The sequence below is a fragment of the Taurulus bubalis genome (genome assembly GCF_910589615.1).
Source record: "Taurulus bubalis genome assembly, chromosome: 10".
Classification (NCBI taxonomy): Eukaryota; Metazoa; Chordata; class Actinopteri; order Perciformes; family Cottidae; genus Taurulus; species Taurulus bubalis.
The window spans coordinates 11,690,418-11,710,817 of NC_136598.1; the positions used below are offsets into that span (position 1 = coordinate 11,690,418).

The 20,400-nt window shown below is 43.1% G+C and overlaps 2 protein-coding genes across 2 annotated transcripts; both read left to right on the forward strand.

Moving 5' to 3' along the window:
• Positions 1-4,921: 4,921 nt before the first annotated feature.
• Positions 4,922-13,273, forward strand: ppp5c (protein phosphatase 5, catalytic subunit; the record flags this gene model as incomplete). The annotated part of the gene is made up of 13 exons (XM_079225096.1): positions 4,922-5,018; positions 6,773-7,014; positions 7,681-7,828; positions 8,008-8,129; positions 8,211-8,276; positions 8,485-8,583; positions 9,015-9,120; positions 9,338-9,480; positions 10,851-10,938; positions 11,039-11,079; positions 11,208-11,386; positions 11,484-11,565; positions 12,126-13,273. The coding sequence occupies 13 exons, from the start codon at positions 4,922-4,924 to the stop codon at positions 12,186-12,188; spliced, it is 1,476 nt and encodes a 491-aa protein (XP_079081222.1). The 3' UTR covers positions 12,189-13,273.
• Positions 13,274-14,575: 1,302 nt separating this feature from the next.
• LOC306742930 (uncharacterized protein) lies at positions 14,576-18,136 on the forward strand. The gene is made up of 5 exons (XM_079225386.1): positions 14,576-14,698; positions 15,616-15,799; positions 16,561-17,327; positions 17,457-17,643; positions 17,759-18,136. The coding sequence occupies exons 1-5, from the start codon at positions 14,625-14,627 to the stop codon at positions 17,876-17,878; spliced, it is 1,332 nt and encodes a 443-aa protein (XP_079081512.1). The 5' UTR covers positions 14,576-14,624; the 3' UTR covers positions 17,879-18,136.
• Positions 18,137-20,400: the final 2,264 nt, after the last annotated feature.

The following is a 20,400-nucleotide window of genomic DNA, read 5'->3' on the forward strand; positions in this document are numbered from 1 at the left end:
ACAATCAGACCAGTGACACATGAGGAAGGGCAAGTGACCTGAAACGAGAGGAGAGTCAGGCTTCAAAATAAAAACAGGAAGTTACGAGACAAAAACCCAAGACAAGACAGCCCGGACAGTAGGGAAAAAAATGTGTTATCACTTTGTTAGAAAAATTAAAATAAAGTTATATCCGTTCAAAAAATAACTAATATTTAGTTACTACTTAGTTTGCTACTTAGTTAATGTTTAGTTTGCAAAACAAAACAGAATGAGTGCAGATATGTGAGCATCACGTTTGATCAGTATTAGTGGCTGCAGTGAGCTGCTTTCCTCCACACATCTTTTTAAAACGAGTTTGTAGATTTGATACGGCCGCTCTCAATTCATGCTCAATGTTGAGAGACGCAACCGCAGAAAAAGACGGAGATCTCTTAAAGATCGGCTTTTGGCAAAATGCCAAGAATCGGCGAGTCGCGCATGCGCAAGCCTTACCTAATAACAGTTAACATTTAAAATCAGCATTTCCTCTTGCGCCCCACTTGTAATAAATACCGCCCCAGTTTGATAAATACTGACTTAAGGAAACATGGTGTTCATTTATTTTAATGACAACCACAAAGTGAGCAGGCTTTGTCACTGCTTTGTGTTTTTCAGGCTTTTGGAAGAATATTTCCAGAGCCTCGATATGAGAAGTCAGAAATGTCATTTATGGAGCTCCGCAGGATGTTTGTCTTGACCTGGAAATACATTAACTGTTAGGCTTCAAAGGTGATAGCTGATAGCTTCAAATACTGATAGCTTAAAGCAGCAAATCCCATTGTGAAAAGAACGCAACATATTTTTTGCCGCTCTCTCTCTCTCTCTCTGTCCGCTGTGTGCTCACCTGTGTGCAGCGCATCGGGCGGAACTCAGCCAGGCGCGATACAGAAGAGTTGTAACGCGACCATAAAGACAGAAATGACATGCCGTCTGTAGATACGATCAATAACATACGGCCGTTTAGTTTGTTTAATAACAGAACAAGGTTCTGAACCTGTTCTTTAGGAAAGAGAACCTTAAATTACAGGGCAAAGGGCGCCCCCTGATATAACGGGAGAGGAAGCACTGAAGATGCGCACATGCGCACAACATTGAACATTGACTTCAGAAATGGTCAGAGTTCATATATACAGAATTTTTGTTTTGTTTTTAAAATGTTACATTAAATGTTGTCGTTTTAAAATCTTTAATGGAAGCGTTTTTAAAAAACAACAACTTTTTTTTAGAACATGCCTCGTGCACCGTGTTGGTTACCCCTGATCTAGATTTAGACATGATCAGATTCTTATAAACTATATCTGCTCACCGGCCGACTTACAAACTGGCACTGAAGGCAACAACCTGACTTTCAACTTAAAACAGCCCAAGGAGAAATGTAAATAGACGCTCAACAAAATATAAACAGGATTGCGTTCTATACCCTCCTCTAACCACCCTGGTTACAAGTCCAATAAACACAGGAGTAAACAGACGGGGGGTTATGTGGAAAAGGTAAAGCCAACATGCAGACTTGTGAGGCAGGTATGCATCACGTTTTTCTTTTTCCAATTACATGACATTTCCAACTCCTCCCTCCCGTAGCGTCAGTGAACATGCCATATGTGTCAGTTTTCAGGATGTCGATTTCGTGTAAAGGGAGGTTCTGTTGACGCACGGGCCGAGAGGCTTTTGCAAACCCCCCCACCCCCCCGACTCAAAGGGGACTATCTGTAAAACATGCAGGAACTAAACGGGGAATTAGGAAATAGGAGGAAGGGTGGAGCTCAAGAGGACGACTTTTTCCTTCCTTGATTTATCTTTAATTCTGCTTGAAGCCTTTTTGCCATGCCCGCAACAAAAACACATGGTTCGAATAAGTGACCCCCCCCCCCCCCCACACACACACACACACACACACACAGACCCCCTGGAGTCGAGCTCTCATTAGTGAATTATTTGGACCGAGTGGAGCAAGAGGAGGGGAAACAAGACTTTCTGCAACAACGCTGGCAGAGGAATGATGCCGCGGTTGGAAAGGGGTGGAGTGGACAAAAACCCGCTACTCGCTGCAGGATAATAAATACAGCAGCACGCGGGTCTGGATTGGGCCTATGTAACGTATACTACACTCCACTCAGGAGGCCTCATCACTCATTGGCTCGTGACCCCGCAGTGTCGCCCCCCCCACCAAACCAACCCTTCACATGTGTCTCTTTCTCCCGTCGCTCGTATATATATCTCTGCGGTCCTCTATTCGTGTTTGTTTTAACTTTCCCAGGACAACCCCCGCTCTTCAAAAGCCCACGCTCATATGCATCGTACACCCAGGAGGACAGCGACCCCCCCTCCTCCGTCCTCCTAGCCTTAGCCAGATTTTACTCGACCTCTCTCTCTCTTTGCCTCCCACTCCGTCTCTCCCACTCACTGTCTGCGTTTACTCTCATGTGGGGCTCAGGCTGTAGAGTTAGCGTGTTTTCACTCAATCTTGTTGTGTGTTTGTGTGTGTGTGTGTGTGTGTGTGTGTGTGTGTCATCCCCTTGTCCCTCAAGCACTACTAGTAAAACCATCACAGAGCTAGACGTGTTATGGCTCAGAGAGAGAGAGCGAGGGCGACTCATAGGTGCTCTCGCTCGAGAAAGTGAACTCCCCGTTCAACGGGGGTCACGGTGAGTCACCCGGCTGCTTGGCCTCTTACTCGTCGCTGTGGGACGCCGCTGGTGAGTCATGGCGCAAGAAGACTGGACTGGGCCGTATCCTCTGTGTCACATTGCTTCTCCTGGACGCCTCTCTTGCTAGTTGCACTTTTAACCCTGTAACCATAGGGGGGGTGACACCAAACCACAAACCTATACGTCAAGGGGTTGACTTTTCCTTTCTGGTGCAGAAGAGCAGTGCGGGGATGACGTCATGTTTGCAGGGCGGCAGTGGCGGGCCGTCAGGGCCTGCTAAACCCTCTCTGCTGGCCTAAACAGAATCACAAAGTTATAGCTATTTTATAATTACATTTTTACATTTTTTAATTATTTTTCTTATTCTTTTTATAATTAAAAGTTATATCTATTTTATAATTTAATTGTTTTTTATTTATGCTTATTTTCTCATTGCACAAGCTCCTGTCTTGTCTGTTCCTCAGCTTCTGGCTGCGCACGGGCGGCTTCGCAGCTGGTTAAAGCAGATTTCTTATCCAATCAGGTTTCACCTCTGTTTCTCTCTATGGTAGAAAAACCGGTGAAAGTGCCAAAAGCGCTGACTCATTTCCGGATTTTTGGACTCATTCCTGCAGCAGACTGTCCGCATCCGGCCTTATCTATGAATCGTGAGAGGAGCAAATCTGAACTGCCATTTGCTATCTTGTGTAGGAAAACCAGCCATTTTCAAGAGACACACAATTGATAACTCGCAGCTTTGTTTGCATGTGCGATTAAAAACATATTCACTTTAGTTTAAACACTTTATAAAAGAGACCAAATGAATGCATTTAGGTGGAGATGCTACTCTTTTAATTTCCTCTTGTCAGTTAAACAAACAGAATGCATGCTAGTCTTTCACATTTGGTTCAATGTTAAAAATTGGCTGCAACTATCAGAATACAAACTTTCAAGCTTCCCCTTGTGGCCCAAATGTGTACTGCGGATATAAACATTAAATCAAAGACTATGGATAATAAAATAAAATGAAATCCTGTGTCCCAGTCTTTGGGAATTCCTAGCAAAGGGAAGGTGTTTATGCTTAGGATTGCGTGATGTTATTTGCAGGCCGGTGTGCGTCAGATGCCATGTGAGAGTGAGTAAAGTTGCGGAGACGTGCACGTGTGCCCCATTTGGCCCTCCGCATGCATCCTGGGTTGCCCGGAGGGGAGACATCCTTGCGTTCAGTTATGGCAGCTAGGGAACTTTCCACTGCAACATCCTCCAGCCTCGAGCCATCTGGATCACGAACAAAAGGATTGGTGGTGGACGCTGAACACGTGTGTTACATAGGACTGTAGATTTGAATTAATTGGAATATTATTGCGGTCCAGTCAGAGAGGGGCATAGTGTTGAGGACAGCGCATCGCTTCAAATTAAAGTAATTCCAGACAAGCCAGGGGAAATTGACTCCCGCATGAATCATTTAACTAATCTTGATCTAATGATTTGGTTGTAACACATTACTCACCATTTCAACATGTTTCTGGTTCGCTTCACATCTGCAGTCCGATAGTTGTGCTGCCCTTGGCCATGGACATTTCAGTATGGGTCTATACTGACCCCTGTTGGTTAATAAAATAAAACAACTTAAATAAAACTATCGCTTAATTCCTTGAACTAGGAAACGCCATTGTCAATATATATCTGTCTCATACCTAACCACCCGAACACATGCTCTTTATTCAAACTAACATCGAAGAGAATTACTTTTGGCCAAGGAAAATATAAAATGCATAGCCACAATGAATATGGAAACCCTCACAAAAACATATATATATATATATATATATATATATATATATATATATATATATATATATATATATATATATATATATATATATACTGTACAGTATGCATTGATAGTAGGCAGTATATCGATATATCTATATCTATCTATATATATATATTCAATATTGTATTATTATGTGCATCTACCCTGCACTTTACTGCTTTTGCACTTCTGGTTGAATGCTAAACTGCATGTTGTTGTTTTACATAATCCAATTTAATCTAATGTTCAAGTGAGAAATAAACATTGTAAAAATTTACAAACATAATAATTTTCTTTAAATACGATTTTATTAGGACTGATTTTTTTTAACGGGGTTCGGTACATTTAGACATAATATGTATGCAGCAGTAAGGTTTTAATTTAGGTTAAAATCTCTTAAGAGTACTGCGAGCGCGCACAAAAAAAAGAATTTGCGAGTTTTGCGACAGTGCAGTAAATGGCGTACGTATCGGAAAACGGCAGTGAGGAAAAGATGGCGGAGGGAGGTAACGATGCAGAGTTGCTGAAGGAGAAGGCGAATAAGTACTTTAAAGGTAATGTGACAGACCTGTCAGGCCGACGCCTTTTTATCAGCCGTTGATAACAGACGAAGATGTGACCATTGGCTGTCGTGGCGACATAACTCCGTTGCAACGCGCTCCCAACCGGATACGCCAGGCTAACGTTGGCTCTAACGGCATGCTAACCGTAAACTCCATTCATTGGATTACTCCACACTGGATTGAAATGAGCCGGTTTAGCTAACGCTAGCTACAACACCAACGGCTAGTCGGCTGCACACGTTAACACATGCCGCCACGCGCGTGTCCTCCATCGTGCTCGCATTCGGTACTGAACATTGGGCTTCAACCGCGTGTTGTGTTCACTCGTGTAACGTTGGATTAAAGTGAGATTCAGAAACTAGTCCCACAATGTTCTGTGTTCTAGTTCTATGTTCTGTAGAAGTGAAGCCTCGGTTTACTAACAATACTGGAACTGTTTCGTTTACGTGTGTCCATTTCTTGTCAGGCGGTTCATTTTGAAGAGAGACAATACCGACATTCACTTTGCGCCTCCGTTTAGGTCCCACATCGAGTTGTGGTGGAAGGAGTATTTAGTAAAAGTATCAATGCTACAGTTAAAAATATATCAATATTATGTTACACGTAAAATACCCGTATTCAAATTAACGTTGCACTCAAAGGACAAAAAGGCAAAGTGCTCCTTATGAAGAATGGGCCGGTTTCCGATTCCTATGCATAACTGGAGTCTGGACTCTCATCTTTCGTGTAATCGCTCTTTTATTGTATCTATTTGTAATCTATTCTATTATTCTACTATTCTATTCATATACTACTAAATATTTATTTTAGTTTTTACTTTTCTGTTTGTATCTGTACGTATTTCTGTCCTTGTTCCTGCAAAACCCAGATTGCACCTCTATGGATCAATAAAGGCTAATCTTATCCTAATTTAGAATAATACATTTCTATTTTGTATGTTTTATCTGCAAAGCAACTAGTGTCTTCAACTTTAAAAATGTATTGTGCAGTAAAACATATTTGCCTTCAAAATGAAGTGGAGTGGGAGTATAAAGTTGCATGAAATGGTAATACTTGAGCAAAGCACAAGAGACAAATTGTACTTGAGGACAGTCCTCAAGTAGAAACACAGGTACTCTCCACCGCTTTCTGTTCAACAGAGAAAAGCATCAATAATGAAGGCCAAGTTCTCTTGCGATAGAAATGTCTGGGATTTGGATTGTTGGAATATTGTAGTTAAACGTTTTTGGGTTTAGTGATTTGAACATGTCTGCATTACTAATAACTTCTCAGCCACATTATCAACCACCCATATGGTTGACTAAACGTTGAATCGATCAAATAAATTCCCAAATATTCTACATCAATACTATTCAGAATATTGTCACATTATTTATCTTGAGGTATTGAATGAAGAATGGTGGTATTTCATTGAGTGTGTTAAGAGTTGTCGTCATTATTGTCTTTCAATGTATTTACTTTGGATTAGTAAATACGTATTTTATAGCTACAAACGCTTTCAAACCTCTGACGCCAAAGTGATGTGTTGAATCAGCTCATGTTGTCTTACTGTCAAGAATCCGGGTTACAACAATGAGCTAATTTTATTTAGGCATTAGTCAAAATCTGCCATCAGTTCTATTAAAAAAATAAATAATAATAATATACATGAACCGTCTGCAGGTTTTTTTTTGACATTTTTAATGGAACTTTGTTGCACCACGTGCCCAGTGTTTTCTGTTGACGATGTGACATTTTCTTTTCAGAGAAAGACTATGAAAATGCAATCAAGTACTACTCGGAGGCCTTGGAGGTCAACCCTACCAATGCTGTCTACTACAGCAACCGAAGCCTGGCGTACCTGCGCACGGAGTGCTACGGGTATGCCCTGGCTGATGCCACGAAGGCCCTGGAGATAGACAAGAACTACATCAAGGGATACTACCGCCGCGCCACCTCCAACATGGCACTGGGCAAGTTCAAGGCCGCACTCAAGGATTACGAGACGGTAAGAAACAAAGTGGCTTCGACTATAAGTAGCTGAACACTTCCACTCTGACCCTAGAATTTACGAGACATAAGTGTTATACACAGTAAAATTAAATGTTTTTTTTTTTTTTTTCAAAAGAAAGATCTCTCCAGTTCCATCTATTGATCTGTCACCATGAGTCGGGCTGCTCGTGTTGCCTTAACAGCCTGCAATAGGGATTATCCTTAAATCCTGTCATGATGCCAATTAGATCCAGTTTGTAGGCACTCGCACCACAGCTAATTTGGTGTCTATTGTTATTCGTGCTGTAAGCAATATAAATATACTAGGGCTTTGGACACAAAGGCCCCTTGAAGCTCAGCTATAGCCAAAGCAATTTGTTGCACAAACTGGACCAAGCGCCATGACGACAGAAAACGAGAGTTAATCCTTATGAAGCTATGAGGGGTTGTATCTGGATTTATGTTTATTTATAGATGTATCGGGCAGACCATTGAGTCTGACTGGTTTCAATATTTTTCATCCAGTATAAACTGCAGAATTTAAACCGTGATATACTTTAAACAACCGTTTACATCCTGGTCTTTTAAAGCTACGCAGAGTCAATTCCCGACGGCTTCCTTGATGCCGTTTGATGACTAACCAGAGTGGTGGATTTATTTTGTTTCCCTGTTCTGATGATAGGTAGTGAGGGTTCGACCAAATGACAAGGATGCGAAGATAAAGTATCAGGAATGTAACAAGATTGTGAAGCGGAAGGCTTTCGAGAGAGCCATTGCCAGCGATGAGATTAAGAAATCTGTTGTCGATTCCCTGGACATCGAAAGCATGAGTAAGTCTCCCGCATTATTGAACAAATGTGTCAAAATACATCCATCTCTCTCTGTAATCCTCATGTGCAGTAAACCCGGAGCTAATGATGACGAAATGCACAGGTGTAAATATTTGCTTCATTACTGTCCCCTACATTACTGGGTTTTCTGTCTAAAAGAAGTTGATGATTCATTGCAGCGATTGAGGACGACTATGAAGGCCCTCAGCTTGAGGACGGGACGGTCACGATGAAGTTCATGCAGGAGATGATGGATTGGTTCAAAGACCAGAAGAAATTGCACAGAAAGTGTGCTTACCAGGTAAAGATGTCTGTTTCTATGAAACGCACTGACTAAAGAAACTTAAAATGTACCTGTCATTGAACAGTTTTTTACTTTCAGATTTTGGTGCAAGTTAAAGACCTTCTATCAAAACTACCAAGTCTCATTGAGATCACATTAAAAGAGGTGAGGACTTTGCAGGTATTGACTTGTAAAATGACTCAACGTTGCTGTTAGTTTATGTCCACTGAGAGTGCAACAGTAGATGTATCTTCTTGATCCGCTCATCATAGTAATGCAGGGGTAAATGAAACACTGTTATTTTTCATGGTTGTTTTATACAATGTATCTTTTAGGGATTATATTTAAAGTCCTCTGTTTCTATTTGCAACAGACCGAAAAAATAACAGTTTGTGGAGACACGCATGGGCAGTACTACGATCTCCTCAACATCTTCCAGTTGAACGGCTTGCCATCAGAGACCAACCCCTATGTATCCTTTTCGCTTCAACAGCTTTTACATTTGTGTCCATGCAGTCATCCTCCTCGTTTGTACCATTCTGTGTCTGAAGGCCTTTACACACCGGGGCGGGTGTCTTTGTTTTCATGTAATTAATTTGCTCTTAAATTGATTTCTTTTATTTTTTGCTAGTTTATTTGGCACAAATACTTTTAACACATAATCTTTATACTTTAACACATAAAAGCCTTTTTTTATACTTCTTTCAACCTTGACAAAGGCAGTGCAGAGCAGGTTCACTCCTTTCGTTCTTTCCTTTCACAATAAAAGCCCTACGCATAAAATATTTGCAGGCGAACATTCGGCTATCGGTTTCGCTTTACGTTAACGGTGTGTAAAGGCCTTTTTAAAACGTCTTCAAGCCTCAACACTTGTGCATCACAATGCTTAACCCCAGAATTCAGCTGTTCAATGGCGACTTCGTCGATCGCGGCTCTTTCTCTCTCGAGGTCATTCTTACACTCTTTGGCTTCAAGCTGCTCTACCCAGACCACTTCTACTTGCTCAGGGGTGAGTGCACCTACACTGTGCATGAGTGCTGTACAGTCGTATTGTCGTATTATATGTCCCAATTTATACACGTCTGCCGTCATAAAGTTCAAAGCACAACACTGAAATTAATTAATTCGCCTATTTTGTGTTCACAATTAGTTTTGTTTCGACTGTTACATTACAGACATTTTATTGAGGTCTGAAAATTGTGTAAACGTAGTTGTTTGACATGCAGGTAACCATGAGACGGACAACATGAACCAGATGTATGGATTTGAAGGGGAGATCAAAGCCAAGTACACAGCCCAGATGTTCCAGCTGTTCAGCGAGGTCTTCCAGTGGCTGCCTCTTGCACAGTGTATCAACGGCAAAGTACTGGTAAGCAGTGGCGCCATGAGTTCAAAGCAGTCGCAGCGCCATGTAATCAATTTAGTTGTTTACCGGGTCCAGCTTCTGTTTTGTACACTAATCCTGTAGCCGGTGGAGCCCGTGTTATGTTTATCCACCAAGCTGACAATGCAGACTTGATCGAAATTGTGCGTGTGGCCACTCTGCTTCAAGTGGCAGTAGAGCCGGTGCAGTGTAAAATCAGTCGAACTGGTTTGACGTTAAACACGACTTGACCAGTGTAGCCAGACTTCACCACTAGGTGTCACACTTGACTCAGCTGCACCACCATTGTCATTAGAGTGAGAATATCTGGTCCACCTTGAAGGTCAGCCCACCTCAAGTCAGCATTTATTCAAAGACAAATGAACTGCACTGATGCGTTCACAGCTATAACATTAGTGCTTACTTCACTAATCAGTCACAAGCTTGCTTCTTCTTCCTCAACACAAACTTGCTAACGTTAAGAGCCGCCTGCCGTCTGAAACCTTTCTATTCACATTAAAAACACATGAACTTTGTAGTAAATAAAAACAATGTGCTTGTCAGCTTGTACACTAGATCAGCAAAAATGAACCGACTCTTAAATGTTAGCGTAGTGATCTACCGGCCATGTGTGGAACGTGTCCTCCCAAGTGGGCAGTATAAACAGAACTACTACGCATCCACGTCCGCAGCTGTCTGTGGACGGACGCGTCCGCTGGGAGTTTAGCCGAGGCTTAGCAAGACTCCTCTCTGCATGCCTGTCTATCCTGTAGAGATGCTTCATATTCACATATATAGCCTTCAATTACAGTCAACGTGTCTGATTGCTTGTTTCCGCAAAGAGACCTTTACCAGGCAACGCAACTTGCGTTTGATTATTTGATCTATGAATATAGTGACTGTTGCTGACGTGTCTGTGTGTGTGTGTGTCTGTGTGTCTGTGTGTGTCTGTGTGTGCGCGCGCTTAGTTGGGTAAATTGTTTTGTTTCCTCTACAAAAACTAACTGGTGACTGCTGTTATTTTTGTAACTGCAGTGGTTTGCTATTTTGTCTTGTGCACAGTGACTGCTTTCTAACGGCTGCTGCCAGCACTTTCATTCTACATTGAATTTGGCTTTGATTAGAGCCAATCATTTAATTATTAATATAATTTATATTAATTAGAGATGGAAAAGGGTGTGCTCAAATGTAAATTATTTATTCAAATATTTTATTTATTTATTTTCATATCTGTGACATAGTTAAAGGTGTATTTATGTTAGTATGATGTCAATATCATGAAACAATGGATACTTTTTTACCTATATTTGCTGTGAACTGTGCGCATCACACGGCCACTTGGCTGCTCTGACCTGTTCACGTGGGCTTCCTCTCAGGTTATGCACGGTGGACTGTTCAGTGAAGATGGCGTCACATTGGAAGACCTCAGGAAGATTGAAAGGAACAGACAGCCTCCGGACTCAGGTAGGATGCGACTCCAAATGCCCCATCTGTGTAAAATCTGTCCCCAAGAAAGCCTTTTGAGAAAGAATTACATGGAACACTTTCCTCCGCTCTTCCACAGGTCCCATGTGTGACCTCCTTTGGTCGGATCCACAGCCTCAGGTCAGTTCCCACCCACTTCATAATGGCTCATTATGTATCCACGGGTTTTGTATTGGAGCAACATTCAGTCTACTTCTAACTGGATTAAGAATGAATTTCTCTCTCTCTGTGTGTGTGCGTGCGCGCAGAGCGGCCGGTCAGTCAGCAAGCGAGGAGTGAGTTGTCAGTTCGGGCCGGATGTGACTGAGCGCTTCCTGGAGCAGAATAAACTGGATTTCATTATACGTAGTCATGAGGTGAAAGCTGAGGGCTATGAGGTCACTCACTCAGGGAAGTGCATCACCGTGTTCTCAGCACCCAACTACTGGTATGTAATGATACCGGCAAACTTTAAGCGTGTAGAGTCATTCTGTGTAACGTTGTTCACTTCTAAACGCTGCGTGTTGTATTCTGTCTTCCTCCAGTGATCAGATGGGAAACAAAGGAGCTTATATCCACCTCAGGGGATCAGACCTAAAGCCAGAATTTCACCAGTTCACTGCTGTGGTCAGTATCCTGTACTCTGATTTAGTTTTGTCACAATACCGAAGTTATGACTTTGATGCGATAGCCTGCGTCATTATCTGGATGCCGATACTGAAACGATACCGCCAAACCTAAACACATCTGTGAAAATACAATTTTATGGCGCAAGACATCGGCTCAGAGCAAGATAGCGAGCGCATCATGACCTGCTTTAATTTTTTGTAATCATGTTTTTTAATCACAGATCAAATTGACAGTTAACAAATAAGCAGATATAACTTTTATAGAAGCACTGATCACGTTCATATCGGACAATACAGATCTTTGTTCAAGTTATCCATTTGTTATTGTCATATAAAGTGGGTAATTGCATTAAAAAACATGAATTATTGTATTTTCTTTTTAAAATGTATGTGGAGGGAGGGGGTGTTGTGCTATTGAATTGATGAGACCTAGGTAATTTACTAATTTTTGGGATGGTAATAATTGACTCTTGTTGTCTGTGATGTCTACTGGGGCTTTAAAAAACAGTTAATTGAATCATGGTGCAACGTTGGTCTTCCTCTCACTCTCCTCCACAGCCTCATCCGAATGTCAAGCCCATGGCGTACGCCAACTCGCTAATGCAGATGGGGATGATGTAGAGGTCACGGCAATCCATCTGTGGCACTGACGACCCTCTCATCTGACCTGAACCATCACAGCCACCTCACACCCTACAGTGCTCGGTTGGACATGCTCATGCTTAGCCTACGGGGGTGGGGGTCGATCTCTCCCCGACAAAAACGTCCTCTAGTTGTGTACAGGAAACACGTGGTGTAGTTCAGATGGGAAGCGATCACTCCCACCCGGCCCAGTCCAGAACTGGGTTTGTTCTTTCATGTTATCAGTTAAAACTGGAAAAATAATAAGTCTCCATTCCCGTTGCCCATTTGCCCGCTCAAGTGTTCCATCACCGGGTAGAGATGCAGATCTTTTCAGATGAGGCTCCTTGGAGCTGCTTGGTTTTTAGAATATTTGATATACTCAGCAGGTGGGATCAAATGGCTGATATGTACCAAAGATCCGTAATGAAAATGATTGTTCAGTTTTTGCAAGAAGCGTCTTGTTACTCTGAAACCTAGTATTGTACTGTTGGCCCGTGTACACAGCTTGGAGCATTGTAAACTGGGTGAAGAGCATATTGTCTATAAGTGTTTCTCAAACTATCCTACAGTTTGTCCATTTATTTTGTTTCCTTTTACAGGAATACAAAAACGTACGATCCCAGTCCTGAAAAAAAACAAACAATAGATTGTGTCGGGGGACTCTCTTAATTAAAGGTGCTGTTTGCCATTAGTGGTGTATTTGGTTGGTTCAGTCACGTAGCTGGTAACATTTAATTTGCACTGTTTCCTGTTGAGGAAGATACCCCTGCTCCATATTTTTCATCCTTGACCACCACACCCGGCAGCTTCCGCACCGTCTCCTCTCCGAACTAGCTTTGGCGTAAGGCAACCCCGATGGCACTCTAGTCTCCCTGACACGCGTTCAATTACTGGTGACCCACACGTGGATTCCTTTAGCACACAAACGTCCAAACTGCAATCCTGTCTCGAAGCGCACAGCTGCATTGTCCAATGGCCCTCAACTTTTTAGATAAAGTAATACACTGATGTGTATGTATATATACTGTATCATTTAAAGATTCCGTGTAATGTTTGGAGAAAAATATTGAATAAAAAAAATCAAGTCCAGTGATTTTAGAAACAAGATGGTATCTTTATTTAAGTCTGTTGATATTGTCTACTTGTGCAACACTGGGTCTTTTGTGGTCGCATATTTATGTATCCAACAGCACCTTCTTGGACAGACCCGCCCGTGCATGGCTGGTTTCAACAGACGATTGGTCCTTAATTTAGAATAGATGGAGTCAGCGTAGCCCATTGGTCAGGACCGAGGACCTGAACAAGTTAGATTACTAGTACCACAGAGCATAGACTTTTGGCCAATCCTAGCGCTTGAATACGCATGGCGGGTCTTACCAGGAAAAGCGGTTGGATTCATACCTAATGAAAAGGTTTTTATATATGACACAATTTACCTTTGTTAGTAAGTAGCATAGTACATTTCCTCAAGATCTGTACAATTGCAAGATGCTTGTACTTCAGTATTTCCATGTTCTGCTACTTTATACTTCTTCTCTACTATATCTCAAAGGGAAATATTTTACTTTTCACTCCACTACATGTATTTGATAACTGAAGTCATGTGGCAGATTCAAGTTACTCACACATACAATTATAGATCATTTTAGATTCATTATTATGGATAAACACCTGACTTTATTGATCCATTAGAGAAATTCACAACATACGAAGCAGTAAAAATAAGCCGAAGCTTTAAAGAAACATACACATTAATGCATAATGTAAATGCATTATTCTGAAATGGGCCACCCTGCATAATTCGGTACCAAGTATCTTAAAGTTAATATTTTTGTACGTTGTACTTTAAGTAAAAGTCCTGCATTCAACATTTGAATCAGTTTTTAATACTAGTGTTTTACTACAGTACAATATGCAGAGTACCAACACTGCATTTTACTGTAGCGTTCAGAAAAAGTGAGTTAGTGCGGTAGGCCTGTGCCCGATCCGTTCCAACCGCTCGATACATTTTGCGCATGTGCGGTACCGCCTTCCCAGAAAACCTGCGGAAAAGACCCGCCCCTATTCTGCTTCTGATTGGCTACTCGCTGCAAAACGCTAACGTTAGCTTAGCTGTAATGCTAACCGACGCTTCGAACTAGATACGCCGGATAAAAGCGACTCAGCCACGGCAGCTCACGCTTTTGTTCCCGAAGTCTGAAGAAAGGCTACCCGTTCTAAGGAACGGTGTCTTTTATTTTTACTAACTCTATTTATTTATTTTTTTAGAGCAAATGTCGCATTTATTCTGACGTCACGACTCCCAACAGCTGATCGCTCGTCATCAACTATGCGCCACGAGTTGACAACACACAGCACGAGTTTCACCTTGTTGTGATCCCAGTTGGACACGAGACAGTCGGCCTTCGACAACAACCCCACCGCCGACCTGAGATGCCAAAATATTGTTCTGTCCCAAACTGCAAGAATGACTCCGGAGACGGCGGCGACAGGAAGAGCTTCTACAAGTAAGCGGCTTAAAGAAGTGTCTTCTCGCTTGTGCTGCTCGAGGCGTCATCGCTGACTGGGACGTGTTCCTATCCGATAAGTCAGGCTTTTCACCACGTCAGTTCTTACTACATATATGATGACTGAAATTAATCACTGTAGTTCTGAAGTATCAACAATTTGTCAGCTTTATTATTTTTAAAGCTGTGAAGTTAATGGCGCCTTTTGCTTTGACCTTTGAGTGCTGGTTGAATCCTGTTTAAACTCTGGTGGTGACCGAGTTTTATTGACGAGCAAATTCCCCATATGTTTTACTTATACACAAACTAGTCAAATGAACACCAACATGTGTATTTTGGGTGTTTCGATAAAAGACATATTACAGAAACCGAGAAGCCCAAAACCGAGAAGCCCAAAACCTTCAAATGAACCAGTTCATGAACAGTCAATGTTTTTGCCAGAAGTGTCTCACGTTATTCCTGGAGCTGATGATTCACTAATGATTCTATGCAGTAGCAGAAGAGTCTGGAAATATTTCATTACAAGTAAAAGTCCAGGATTCAAATTGTTACGGAAGTATTATCAGGATAATGTACTAAAAGTATCAAAGTGAAAGTTGCCTGTTAATCTTGTTCTTCAATGTGGAGCCAGTCACTGCTGCAATTGTAGCTTTGACATATACATGTAATTAGATACAGCACCACCACTAAGTACGGTCTCGTATACCACCAGAGTGTGGTTGCATGTCTGATTTCCTGCTTGGAGGGGTGGTGGTAGTTCTGCCACTTTGGAACATGCGCAGTCACTTTTCAGGGATTTAATTTTTTCCCTGTATGTTTTTTGTAATATTTTTATTCTAAACATTTCACAATAATTGTCTTGAAGGAGCCCAGGTGTTGTCCAGGGCCTCACATCCGTAGTCTTCGTTGTACTCCAGGTTCCCCCTCCAGGACCCCGTCCGGCTGCAGCAGTGGCTGAGGAACATGCGGCGCGGCGGCTGGACTCCCTCTCGGCACCAGTATATTTGCCACGAGCATTTTGCGCCTTCGTGCTTCAAGGTGCGCTGGGGGATCCGGTACCTTGAGAGCGACGCCGTGCCCACGGTCTTCCCGGAGACCGAGGTAAAAACGGCAAGAAACTTGTTTGACCATAATTTTGGCACATCGTTATTGAGCTGAATGAGATTTTCTTTTCAGAAAGCTGGTATTCATTCTTTCTGATAATATTGCATTTGATTTATATAGAGCTTTTCATAGTACTTAAAGACACTTTACAACCATTTGTAAAACTTTTGTACGATTTGAAAATATCAGAGAAATTAATTAGTATTTCCACAAATATACCATCTGATTAAAACAATCATTTTATTTAATTTCCCAGAAACGAAATTCTTATCAATTGAAACTTGAGTTGGGGTGTGCTTGTTATCAATTTATCCGACAAAATTGTGTATCACAATATTTCAATATATTATTTCTTCCTGATGTGATTCCATTGAAACACAATAAATTACCACATTCAATTATGGACCAGCCCTAATGGAGAGAAGATTGCTGTGTTATGTAATGATAAGAAAAGAGCAAGATGAACTCTAAAAACAAAAATCTAGTTCTTGCCAACGGCATTCATCGGGAGAATCACAAAAAGCTTTTAACTAAAATACACTGAAAGGAATGTATAATAAATATTTACCTGGCACTTAAACAAGGTGATCTGCACATGCATGTACTGAATTGGTTATCTCGGGTATTCAAAGTCTTACTTTTGGCCAATACTGATCCTGATACAATCCTGATGTCAGTCAGGAAGTTTTATGATTGCAACACTACAGCTGAGCTGTCGTGTTGCTTTTTGCTTAACACACACTCCTTCTGCTTTCTAGAAACGGAAAGCGGCAGATCCCAGCGAGAGGACGCCAAAGCGGCTTCGCGCTTCCGGCGACCAAAGCGTAACGGTGTCAGGTGACGGGGCGCTGGCGGTCGACGCCACGGAGACGGAAAGCGAAACGCTGCGCACCGTGCGCCTTTACGAGATCACGGTGGACCCGTCGCAGCAGGCAGAAACCAGCCGGCTGGAGGCGAGCAGCGCCGGGGGCTCTGACCGCTTACCTTTCACTTTACTCCAGGCGGTCAACGATCTAAGTAATGGCAAGGAGGTGATCGTGATGTCCGAATGCCCTGCCGGTGAGGGGCAGGATGAGCTTCTGAATGGAATCACCGCTGCCATCTTAACTCAAGGCCACGGGCTGGTGAGTGAAGATGGGACCGGCGCTCCGGAGGAGCCCTCGGACGCCCACGAGGGCGGCGGCAGCGACGACGAAACCCATGTCATCGCCTACTTCGAGACCATACCGAACGTTTTCCCCGGGGAGGCCGTCGCCCAGCTCAGCGTCTGCCCGGACACGGTGCTGTCATCCGCTCTGAGCTCCAAGCCCATCACGTCCACTCTGCCCATCGTGTCCAAGCACACGGCGCCCTCCCCGGCGTCCCTGGTCCTCACCGTGGAGAAGCTGGACACGGATGAGGAAGAGGGGGACGACGACGATGGGGACGACGGGGACGACGACGACGACGACGACGACGGCGGCGCGACGGAGGAGGACGACGATAGTGGAGCGGAGCCGCTGGATCGCCAGCTGGAGGAGCACTGGTGAGCTCGGACTCTCAAGTCCACGTCTTGTGTTTTTTTCTTTTTCTTTTTCACGGGGGTTCAGAGGGATGTCGCCCGCCTCATTCAGAGCTTTTATAACCCTCTCTCTCCGTTCTTTTACGAGCACAGCTACCACAAGAGCAGTCTGAGCAAGGAGCAGCTGGAGGCGATTGTGGGCGAGCTGCAGAAGAAGGTGAAGGTGCTGCAGCAGCGCCACCGCCGTCATTTGGAGAAGCTCCTGGGCCTGGAGAACACGGTGAGCCAGCTGAGGCAAAGCAACCTGCTGAACGAGGAGCGCCTGCAGCTGCTGGAGATGGTGAGGTGTTCCCGCGCTCTGGTTTCAAAATGGAGCTTGTCTCATTTGCTCAAGTTTATTTTCGGCTGTAGGTGCGTTCTACCATTTCACTCCTGGTCGTCCCCCTCATTCTCAGGCTTACATCCAGACCAGCGCAGCGGGGTCGGATGCCGGGGGGACCGTGGCCATCATCTACGAGGTGGATGATGCCGCGTACTTGTACACGCCGCTGATCGCCGCCGACGGTAAGCCGTGAGGCTTTTCCGCCTGCCGCCCTCCACGTCGATCAGCCGATGTCGTTGAAAACAAAATGCTACCTAATTTGTTTTCTGTCTCCTAACAAATTGAATGAAACGCGCCAGCGTTTGCACAAACGTGGATGAGTAATATGTGACGGTGTTGAATGTAGATTTATTTTTATTTTTTAAGCGCTCCACGCTCTACCCCTCCCCTTCTTCCTCCAACCACTTTGTAACGTATTTTTGTTTGTGATGATGCACATATAAAATAAATAAAAAACTTCCATTGAGGTTTGTGCTTCATTCTTACTGTAAAGTACATTTTAGCTTTTAAAAAGACCCAAAGATTACACGACTAACTCACAGAGGCTTATGAGCCCCAGCAACTCCCGAAAATGGTGGCAGAATTCTTCATCATGAGCTCTTCCTCACTCTCCAAGTCCTCATACTCTCATGAATTGATACCAGAGCCACTGATGTGACATAGCAAAAAAAAACTGCAAAGCCTGGCCTTACAAGAGCATATGTCCATTTTACATGTTTATAACACAATTGAACCATAAATATTAACATTAACATAAACCATAAATATGTCTTGTGAGGACTCGAAAGAGACTTACTTATGGATTAAACGATACTTGCTTGGTGTATTGGTGCATCCGCTTGAGCAGAGCCCCTCTGTTGTGAAACCAGAGGCATCCAAGGTCCAGGAAGAAAATTAGGGCATTTTGGCTCTCAGCGGATCTTAAACTACGGTACACGAAATGTGCACTAAATGAATTACTAAAAATATTTAACTTCACTTAATCAAAGTCAAACTTAGCAAAGATACTCTTAACATATAGTGCTATTTTATAATAGAAAAAAAAGATGATATCCATCATTTGAATGAGGAAATTCATGCTGAAATTTCTTCTTTTTTTTTCTTTCTTTGAATTTCTTTTCTTTCCTGTGTTCTATCATCAACCAATAAACCAGTAACATGTATACTGATATATGAGCCTCTTGACTATTATCACAAGTGTGTTATGTATATTATATCTTTTGAAATGATCCAAATAGCTGTGTGGAATTGTCTTGCTTTTTGCTATTTGTCTTTTTCTGATAGCACCAAGCTACGGGCTGCTAGTTCCGGAAACATGCAGAGTGGGCTGACTCGTGACAAAATTATAACTATTTTATTTTAATAATTATTTTAGTTGGTGTTTGAGTTGTGTTGAAATGGCTGACTAATTATTGTAGCCCAGGTTCCCTTGTTTAATTTGATGTGTATATATTTGTTCATGATTATTGTAATGTTTTACACAGTTTAATTAAAATTTAAAAAAAGGACCTATATAGGTCCATTCGGGGCTTTAAAGGATAAAGTGCACTATGCATTGCTACAATGTCCAATGTTCACCAGCCTGATGGCCTGCGGGTAGAAACTGTTCGTCAGTCTCGTGGTTCTGGACTTCAGGCTCCTGTAGCGTCTGCCTGATGGCAGGAGCGAGAAGAATCTGTGCTGGGGGTGTGTTCTGTCCCTGATGATGTGGTGTGCTCTCCTGGTTACTCTGGTGGAGTAAATGCCTTGAAGAGAGGGGAAGGCTGCTCCTGAGATGTACTGTGCAGTTTTTATTACACGCTGGAGTGCCTTCCTGTCCTGGGCAGTGCAGTTTCCATACCACACTGTGATTGAGCTGGTAAGGACGCTCTCCACCGTACATCTGTAGAAGTTGTTGAGGATCTTGGGTGGCATGCCAAATTTCCTCAGCCTTCTGAAGAAATACAGTCGCGGATGGGCCTTTTTGATGTTCTGCTGTGTGTTATGACACCAGGTGAGGTCCTCGCTGATCTGCGTTCTGAGGAATTTAAAGGTTTTCACCCTTTCCAGCTCTGTCCCACCTATGCAAAGTGGTGTGTGCTGCACCCTCTTCCTCCTTGGGTCGATAATCATCTCCTTGGTCTTGTCTGCGTTCAGGGAGAGATTATTATCCCGACACCAGGCCACAAGTTCCTCCACCTCTCTTCTGTACGCTGTCTCAGCCCCACCAGTGATCATTCCAATGACCGTCGTATCATCTGCAAACTTGATGATGCTGGTGTTTTCCTGGGAGGCCACACAGTCGTATGTGAAGAGGGTGTACAGCAGGGGACTCAGTACACAGCCCTGGGGGGTCCATGTGCTCACAGTTGTGTCAGATGTGCGGTTGCCAACTCTGACTGATTGGGGTCTGCCTGAGAGAAAGTTCAGCACCCAGTTGCAGAGAGCAGGTGTCAGACCAAGAGTGAGGAGTTTTTCAGAGAGTTTGTGTGGTATGACTGTATTGAACGCTGAGGTGAAGTCTATGAAGAGCAGTCTTGCATAGGTGTCCTTGCCCTCTAAGTGCGTGAGAGTTGTGTGGATGACGTTGTTGACTGCATCGTCAGTGGACCGGTTCTGGCGATACGCAAACTGCAGCGTGTCTACGGTGTCTGGGATGGTCTTCTTGATGTCGGTCATGACTATTCTCTCGAAACATTTCATCACTATTGGGGTGTGTGCCACGGGGCGATAGGC

Coding starts and splice junctions, on each gene's coding strand:
- LOC306742930 (XM_079225386.1), top strand. CDS start 14,625: ATGCCAAAATATTGTTCTGTCCCAAACTGCAAGAATGACTCCGGAGAC. Junction 14,699..15,615: donor GACAGGAAGAGCTTCTACAA/GTAAGCGGCTTA, acceptor GTTGTACTCCAG/GTTCCCCCTCCAGGACCCCG. Junction 15,800..16,560: donor CGGTCTTCCCGGAGACCGAG/GTAAAAACGGCA, acceptor TCTGCTTTCTAG/AAACGGAAAGCGGCAGATCC.